Here is a 9,358-nt window from a genome sequence, read left to right as displayed (position 1 = left end):
TTTTTTTTTTTTTTGAGATGGGGTCCTCCCTCTGCCACCCAGGCTGGAGTATAGTGGCATGATCTCAGTTCAGTACAACTTCCGCCTCCCAGGCTTAAATGATTCTCCCACCTCAGCCCCATAAGTAGGTGGGACCACAGGTGTGCACCACCAAACCCACCTAATTTTTTGTATTTTTGGTAGAGACAGGGTTTCGGCAGGTTGCCCAGGCTGGTCTCAAACTCCTCAGCTCAATGATCCACCCACCTCGGACTTCCAAAGTGCTGGGTTTACAGGTGTGAGTCACTATGCCCAGCCTAGTAAATGAACTTTTAAAATATATAATAGCTAAATAAGAATTACAGCTTCTACACTTGCAGCTTGCTTTCAAAGGGCTTACCTCAAGATTGAGAGATGCAGGAGAAATTGTCGCAATTATAGATGTTCTTGTACGCCCTCCAAGAGAATCCTGGAGGATTCTAGTTAGTTTAGATTCTCGATAAGGAACATGAGGTGTTCTTTCTACAAGGGCAGTAATAACCCTTCCCAAAGTCAACAGGGATTGATTTATGTTTCCAGCTTCCCGAGCTCTCTTATCAACAGCTCCAGAACGACCAATGTTTTCACTTCCTGCAAGATCAACCTTTAATTTCAAAATAAAATAAAAGTGAGTCTATTGGATTTGGATTCAAAGACTTTCATTCTTACAGTATACATAATGTATTAAATAGTCAGCAAAATAATTTTTCTGTAATTAACAAATTTGTTCTCCCACTACAAAGCTAATCACCCAGTGACCACAAAAACTTTGTCTCAAGCGCAAAATTTCAAGCTGCTCGATAAGGTGTTTAAGAGTGAAACAGTAGTATTAAGGTGGATGCTTACCAAGTTCAACTTTCCAATTTTAACAAGCTCTTCTCCATCAATCGTAGTTTCTTTCATATGTATTGTAACAGAGAAAACTGAGTGGGAACGACTAGAAAACAATATCAAGTTGCCCAGTCATTATAATGTAAAACAGCATTTCCTGCTTCTGAAATACTGAAAATAGGAAAGGAAGATCTAAATCCACATGGGTAGAGAAAGATAACATCAGACAGGAGGTATCAAGAATATTCTGGAAGATAGGAGATGGATAGAACAGTGATTAGGATTTTGTTTTCTCCTATCTATTGCCTGCAAATGCGGCATCAATAAGAAGCTATCTGAAAAAAAACTCTAAAAGACTTAGAATCCTGAGGCACCTCTGAAAGCTGGATGTGGGTGGAGTCGAAACATTTGCCTGGTATGTCAAGAAGAGATGGCTTGCAATCTGCTATTCATAAGAACCATTTGAAGTATGTCATTACCGTAAATTCAAATGGTACCAAGCAAGGCATTAGTTCACTCTTCCACCTCCCCATCCATGTCAGCTGTTGTGTACATGCACAAGTACACTTCTCTGTTTTGAGACTGTCATCAGAAATAGGTGACTCCTATCCCCTAACAGCAGAAATAGTAAACAGCCTGATTACTAAAACACTACAAGATCATCACTGCTAGATTATAAAATGTTCAAAAGTCTACCTTATGCTAAATACTGATATTCAGGCCAGGGGTGGTAGCTCATGCCTGTAATCCCAACACTTCGGGAGGCCAAGGTAGGAGGGTCACTTCAACCCAGGAGTTCGAAACCAGCCTGGGCAACATAGTGGGACTGCCATCTCTACAAAAAAATTTCAAAATTAGCTGGGCGTGGTGGTATGCTCCTACAGTTACAGCTACCCTAGAGGCTCAGGTGGGAGGATCACTTTAGCCCAGGAGGTCAAGGCTGCAGTAAGCCATGACTGAGTCACTGCACTCTTGCCTGGGTGACAAAGTAAGACATTGTCTTGGAAAAAAAAACAAACAAGCAAAAAAACAAACCAAAAAAACCAAATACTCTGCTTTTATCTTAGGGGGAAAAAAATTATACAGATGACCAAAGACATTCTATCTGTATCCAATGGCATTTAGTGAACATTATCATGTTTGTTAATATCATTGACAGTTGACAGAGAATCTGGTAAGTTTCAATTTTCTTCTTTGTACTTTCATGTTACTTAAACAAAAAATTAAGTATCTTTTTTTTTTTTTTTGAGACTTATTGCCCAGGCTAGAGTGCAATGGCTCGATCTCAGCTCACTGCAACTTCTGCCTCCTGGGTTCAAGCAGTTCTCCTGACTCAACCTACCAAGTATCTGGGATTACAGGCACACGCCACCACGCCCAGCTAGTTTTTGTATTTTTAGTAGAGACTGGGTTTCACCACACTGGCCAGGCTGGTCTCGAACTCCGGACCTCAAGTGATCCGCCCACCTTGGCCTCCCAGAGTGCTGGGATTACAGGTGTGAGCCATTGTGCCCAGCCAAGTAGCATTTTTATAAAAATTATTTAAATTATTTAAAATTACAGAAAAGGAGGAAGATACAAGGAAAAACATAAATGCAAACTATAAATCTGAATTATAATATTCATCTCCACCGGGCGTGGTGCCTCACGCCTGTAATCATTTTGGGAGGCCAAGGTGGGCAGATCACGAGGTCAGGAGATCAAGACCATCCTGGCTAACACAGTGAAACCCCGTCTCTACTAAAAAATACAAAAAATTAGCTGGGCGTGGTGGTGGGCGCCTGTTGTCCCAGCTACTCGGGAGGTTGAGGCAGGAGAATGGCATGAACCCGGGAGGCGGAGCTTGCAGTGAGTGGAGATCGCATCACTTCACTCTAGCCTGGGGGACAGAGAGAGACTTTGTCTCAAAAAATAATAATAATAATACTAGGCCGGGCGCGGTGGCTCAAGCCTTAGCACCTTTTGGGAGGCCCCGAGACGGGCGGCAATCCACGAGGTCAAAAGGAGAAGTCGAGACCATCCTGGCCCTAACACGGTGAAACCGGCCGTTCTCTACTGAAAAAATACAACAAAGAAAGCTAGCCCAGGCACAGGTGGCGGGCCGCCTATAGGTCCCAGCTCTCGGGGGCCTGAGGCAGGAGAATGGCGTAAAAACTGCGGGAGCGGAAAGCTGCAGTGAGCTGAGATCCTGGCCACGCACCCTGCCCAGCCTGGGGAACAGAAGGCCAAGAACTGCGTCTCAAAAATAAATAATTAATAATAATAATAATAAATATTCATCTCAATGTTTTTCTGACCATTCCTAATCCAGATAGGCAATAATATAAATAAGCATCGACGCTAGCTCTAAATTTGGCGAAAAACTGAAATTAGCCTTCTCCTCTTTGTCACATACATTCATGAAAAAAGTGACCTTATATACAAAGTCTACATATAAAAAAAGAAAAATTGAAATTTTAATACTTTAGGTGAAATGTAACCTAAAGAAAATTTTACCTAGTCTGCAGTTCAGTTGTCTCAAAATTCCCTACATGAAAATTAAGTCATAAATCCAACCCAGAATAAAGATTTCCCATTTTATTGGGAAAGCCATTAATGTTGAAAAGTTTAAATTAAAATTTTGAGATCCCCAAAATTCCATGATCTTTAATCACTTGTTTATGTTAATAATTTTTCTTTTTTTTCCTTTAAATGCAACCTTTTTTAGAGTTGCAACCTATAATTGCCTATGGCCATTTTATAGAAATTTTCAACCACAAGCCAGCAAAGAAAGAGACTTGAATCCTAACATATAATTTTTGTAGCTCAGGAGAACTGATATGCAGATAAAATTCAACTTGTATTTTACCCAAAAGTCACATACTGGAATTAACTGCGAAACCTGAGACTGACACACCAAAATATCTAATTCCCATCTGCTGCTTGGTGTCGTATCACAGGGTGCGATGTTCCTTCAAGACCACACACACACACAACACACACACACACACCAAAACACACACACACACACCCGTTTTCAGTAAAGCGAATTTTAGAATTTGGAAATTTTGTCCCTGTAGGGGTCTTCCCACGAAGAAAAAAAGGAGTTTCCTAACTACGTAAATTTAGTGACAGGTGATTTTAAGTATTGGCCAATGAATAGAGAGAGGAAATAAACCCAGATTTTTAAAAGGAAATTTTTATAATTTCAGTAAAAGATATTTAGAGAGAAAAAAATCATCCCTTTCACCCCATGAAAGCCAGTGTTAGTGACCATCTGTCTCCCACATTAAAATGAAGCCATTTTAAAAGACCTGACTTATTCTACATTTTAAAAGACCTGACTTCTTCTAATCCTTATCCAATGCAAGGGTTTTCAAACTATATTCTAACATCACTAGGGGGCTCCACAAAAGTGCCTTAGGGACCCCTTCATAAGGCTAAGGAGGTAAGCCTCAGAGCGTCCCATTCCAAAATCAACTATAGCAGCCACATTTTATCCTGGGCTTCCATATATGATGTCACTAGAATAAAAGGATTCTTCTACTTCAAAAAAGTTTAGGCTGGGTGCGGTGGCTCACACCTGTAATCTCAGCACTTTGGGAGGCCAAGGCAGGTGGTTCACCTAAGGTCAGGAGTTCGAGACCAGCCTGGCCAACATGGTGAAACCACATCTCTACCAAAAATACAAAAATTAGCTAGGCTAGTGGTGGGCACCTGTAATCCCAGCTACTCAGGAGGCTGAGGCAGGAGAATTGCTTGAACCTGGTGGGCAGAGGTTGCAGTGAGTCGAGATTGTGCCACTGCACTCCAGCCTGGGTAACAAGAGCAAAACTTGGTCTCAAAAAAGAAAAAAAAAAAAAGTTTAATACTTCAGCTATGGTTCAACTTATCTTTGTTCTCCTTTCAACATTCTTCCAATATTGGTTCCTTCCCTGTAAATCTCAAGCCAATTACCAACGACCCCTCCTTATAACACAAAATCTAGGTACGTGACTCACATACCCTGACCCACCCCAATTTGATTTTCTCCAAGTTTCTAATTCTTCTTAAAAGAAAATGGGGCTAGGAAAGAGACTATGGCTTTCTTACCTAGAGTATGCATTCATCAGAGTAGCTGCAGTTGTCCTTTTTGCTGCCCCCTTTTCTAAAATTTGATAGACTTCATCCTTGTTGTGTACTGTAATTTCTTCCAAACCTTTAATTATCACTCCTCTCTGACCAAAATACCAAAAGAACATCCATTAGATTGGTTAAAACACACACACACACACACATTTTCTCTCTCTCTCTGACTTCTCAAAGCCTCACACATTAAAATTCAGAGACATTTCATTCTCAAAGACTGAATTACCTTGTTACGGGGATCATCAAACATCTGTAGTCTCTCAGAAACATCAGATGATGGATTAAGAAGATCAAAAAGCTCTTCATTATAGATCTCCAACAGAGACACTTTGACTGAAAATTCAGTACCATTATCAGTAAGTTTCTCAAAAATTTGATGAAGGGTACGTGGAATTATACCAGCCAAGGGATCCTGAAATTATAATAAGGACTAATATAAAGGAAGAATGCCATTTACGGTGGCAGTTAAAATACATGGGCCTCCTTTATAATATATTTAAACATAAGTATGGCAAAGCAGGTTAAAATAAAAAAAAGAAACAACTAAGCTAATGTTAGAGAAGTCATTTACAACAATCTGTTCAATAGTAGTCTTCACACGCTCCATAAACCTGTCACACTTCTTAGCCATCTTCATGCCTGAGCATTACATAGAAACCAATGGAACCTATCTACTTAAAAAGCCAAGTTCAGCCAGGCGTGATGGCTCACGCCTGTAATCCCAGCACTTTGGGAGGCCAAGGCAGGTGGATCACGAGGTCAGGAGATCAAGACCATCCTGGCCAATATGGTGAAACCCCATCTGTAATAAAAATACAAAAATTTGCCGGGCTTGGTGGCATGCACCTGTAGTCCCAGCTACTCGGGGCTGAGGCAGGAGAATCACTTGAACCCGGGAGGTGGAGGTTGCAGTGAACCGAGATTGAGCCACTGTACTTCAGCCTGGGCGACAGAGCGAGACTCCTTCTCAAAAAAAAAAAAAGCCAAGTTCAATAATTCTGCCCAACGAAACTATGCCTTAAGCCTATTCCATATCTCCTACGGTTACAATTCATAACTTTATTATCCATATATGTAAAGGAAGTTAATGACTCAATTATGTAACCACTAGAAAAAAGGTTCTACCCAACTTTCAATAATTTGGAAAACTGGCTGGGCAAGGTAGTATGTGTCTCTAATCCCAGCTACTCAGGAGGCTGAGGTGGGAGGACTCCTGAAGCCCAAGAGTTCAAGACTGGCCTGGGGAACACAGTAGGACCCCATCAATTTAAAATTTAAAAAAATATATAAGATAAATTTTTTTTTGCAAAATTAACTAGCTTTTTGGTTGTTTTTTGAGACAGAGTCTCATTCTGTTGCCCAGGCTGGAGTGCAGTGGCACCACCTCAGCTCACTGCAGCATCTACCTCCTGGGTTCCAGTGAATCTCCTGCCTTAGCCCCTCGGGTAGCTGGGATTACAAGCATGCACCACCACACACAGTTAATTTTTGTATTTTTAGTAGAGATGGGGTTTCACCATGTTGGCCAGGCTGGTCTCGAACTGCTGACCTCAGGTGATCCGCCCGCCTTGGCCTCCCAAAGTGCTTGGATTACAGACATGAGCCACTGCACCAGGCCAATTAACTAGTTATTAAACTCATTTAAATTTAAACACATTACTAAGTTTAAAACTAAACTTTTTATAAAAAGTTGTAACACTTCAGCTCTAGTTCAACTTGTCTTGTTCTTCTTTCAACTTTCTTCCAGTATTGGTTCTCTCCCATAGTTATTAAACTCACTTAAATTCATGGAAATCTTTGTAAAATGTAGTATATGCTTCCTGCAATATTAAACAATACATTCATCTTAATTTATTGAACACTTAAGATCATCATGAATAAAGTACTATACTTCCCCTGGCCATGCTAACTTTCTGAGACCCATTCCTTCAGGACAAAGACCTCCCTGCCTTCGAGCCTCATTCATATTCCAACTTTTCTACAATATTCTGCTCCAACCATTCTGTCGTAAATAGACCCCTCTTTTATGACATAACTGTGCCATATATATTGGTCCTTCCTCTTCCATTGAGGCTGTTTCTTAAACAGGAGTCATACCATGCACTTTAATTTTACTGTAGTAGTGGTTTATCCTAAGTTCATTTTGACATAGGTATTTTGATCTTCTCTATTTCAAGACAGAGGCCCTCAAACAAGTTTTATACAGTTAAATTTCAGCCACATTAGAGATAAAAGTATATTATAAACAATAAATACCTCTTCCCAGGTATACTCTTCATTAGGTGACCTTTCACCTTCCATTGTAAAAGTTTTTCCAGTGCCAGTTTGGCCATACCTGTAAAGATTAACAAGTGTTAAATCAAAAGGAAACACACCCATATGACTCTTAGTGATAGACTAAAAAACAAAAAACAGGCCAGGCGCAGTGGCTAACGCCTATAATCCCAACACTTTGGGAGGCCAAGGTAGGCAGATCACCTGAGGTCAGGAGTTCGAGACCAGCCTGGCCAACAAGGTGAAACCATGTCTCTACTAAAATACAAAATTAGCCAGGCGTGGTGGCAGGCGCCTGTAATCCCAGCTACTTGGGAGGCTGAGACAGGAGAATTGCTTGAACCCAGGAGGCAGAGGTTGCAGTGAGCCAAGATTGCGCCATTGCACTCCAGCCAGGGCAACAAGAGTGAAACTCCGTCTCAAAAAGCAAACAACAAACAAAAAAAAACACACGCATTTAAGCTTTTTCATAAATCTGAAAAAACACTGTTTTACTTACGCAAAGATAGTGCAATTATAGCCCATAATAACTTCATCCAGAATTGGACAAACAACACTTCGGTAAACATCAATCTGTTTAGTAGATGCTCCAAACACCTATCAAAAAAAAGAATTAAAAAAAAAACTCAAAATTACTCATTTTAATAATTTTGTTTTTCGTATGTTAATTAATTCATAATTCAGCCCACTAGAAGCCATCTGACAATTCAAAGAGACAAGTGAAATTCCTAAGTATACACCATTTTCCAGGTAAAATATGTATATTAAAATTATTTTACATTAGTGGATAATCAATAAATTGCACCATATGTTACCATATCAAAAGTATATGTTTTCCTTGAGCTCTTGTCAGCCAATCCTCCAGTTCGTACACTAACTTCTTTTCGTACAGGATCACATTCTACTATTGAATGGGCGCTAGCTTTCCGCTCTGCCAAATTAAATGGTCTATAAAAAGAAATACACAAAGTCATTCAAGAGCTCTTAGTTCTCAGGTTATCAACGACATTTTCACTAACTACATTTGTCAAGAAAAACGCGAAGTTCTGACCACATTGTTGGTGATGGGGATTAAATCAGGACTAAATGATACGGCTAAAGCAGACAGTAAAATTGTAAGTGTCTCAAGTTTCACAAATATAATTTTGTAAATGTTCAAAGATATGTAAGACATTACAATTCCGGCAGCTTCTTAGAGTAGATACTAATAGAATTGTTTTGTTTTGACGGTAGAGATTGGGGTCTCACTGTGTTGCACAGGCTGGTCTCAAACTTCTGGGCTCAAGTGATCATCCCACCTCAGCTTCCCAAGGTGCTAGTATTACAGATGTGAGACACTGTGCCAAGCCACTAACAGGTTTTAACTTGTAAAAATGCCAAACTTGTTTTTCAGAATTCCATTTCTCCTATTCTTAAAATCTGCTTGGCTGGGCGCGGTGGCTCACGCCTGTAATCCCAGCACTTTGGGAGGCCGAGAGGGCGGATCACTAGGTCAGGAGGTTGAGACTATCCTGGCTAACACGGTGAAACCCCGTCTCAACTAATAAGTACAAAAAACTAGCCGGGCGAGGTGGCGGGCTCCTGTAGTCCCAGCTACTCGGAAGGCTGAGGCAGGAGAATGGCGTAAACCTCGGAGGCGGAGCTTGCAGTGAGCTGTGATCCGGCCACTGCACTCCAGCCTGGGCGACAGAGCGAGACTCCGTCTCAAAAAAAAAAAAAAAAAAAAAAAAAAAAAGCAAGAAAGATCTCACATCAACACCCTAACTTTACAACTTAAGGAACTGGAAACAGAAGAACTAACTAAATACAAATGCAGCAGAAGGAAAGAAATAATAAAGACTAGAGCAGAGATAAAAAAGAGAAGAGAAAAACCAATGAAATCAAAAGTTGGTTCTTCAAGAGGATAAAATTGACAAGCTTCTAGCTAAATGGACTAAGAAAATAAGAGAGAAGACACATGGAGGTATAACCAGTAAAGAGATGGACTCACTCACCAAAAATCTCCTGACAAAGAAAAACCCTAGGCCGGGCACGGTGGCTCAAGCCTGTAATCCCAGCACTTTGGGAGGCCGAGACGGGCGGATCACGAGGTCAGGAGATCGAGACCATCCTGGCTAACACGGTGAAA

At 40.7% G+C, this 9,358-nt stretch overlaps 1 protein-coding gene across 2 annotated transcripts in view; it reads right to left on the bottom strand.

The window, feature by feature from the left end:
* The window catches only part of KIF11 (kinesin family member 11), a 70,406-nt gene that overhangs the window by 50,486 nt on the left and 10,562 nt on the right, over window positions 1–9,358 (bottom strand). For both annotated transcript variants that reach the window (XM_017876750.1, XM_017876751.1), the window contains 7 exons: window positions 8,046–8,178; window positions 7,730–7,827; window positions 7,213–7,291; window positions 5,183–5,368; window positions 4,921–5,045; window positions 865–955; window positions 380–622 (listed from right to left, as the gene is read on the bottom strand). In XM_017876750.1, coding sequence (XP_017732239.1) covers window positions 380–622; window positions 865–955; window positions 4,921–5,045; window positions 5,183–5,368; window positions 7,213–7,291; window positions 7,730–7,827; window positions 8,046–8,178 — 955 coding nt within the window. The remainder of the gene's footprint in view (window positions 1–379; window positions 623–864; window positions 956–4,920; window positions 5,046–5,182; window positions 5,369–7,212; window positions 7,292–7,729; window positions 7,828–8,045; window positions 8,179–9,358) is intronic.

Source organism: Rhinopithecus bieti, unplaced genomic scaffold (assembly GCF_001698545.2).
Source record: "Rhinopithecus bieti isolate Rb0 unplaced genomic scaffold, ASM169854v2 scaffold_9383, whole genome shotgun sequence".
Lineage (NCBI taxonomy): Eukaryota > Metazoa > Chordata > Mammalia > Primates > Cercopithecidae > Rhinopithecus > Rhinopithecus bieti.
This window is presented reverse-complemented; position numbering and strand designations above follow the sequence as displayed.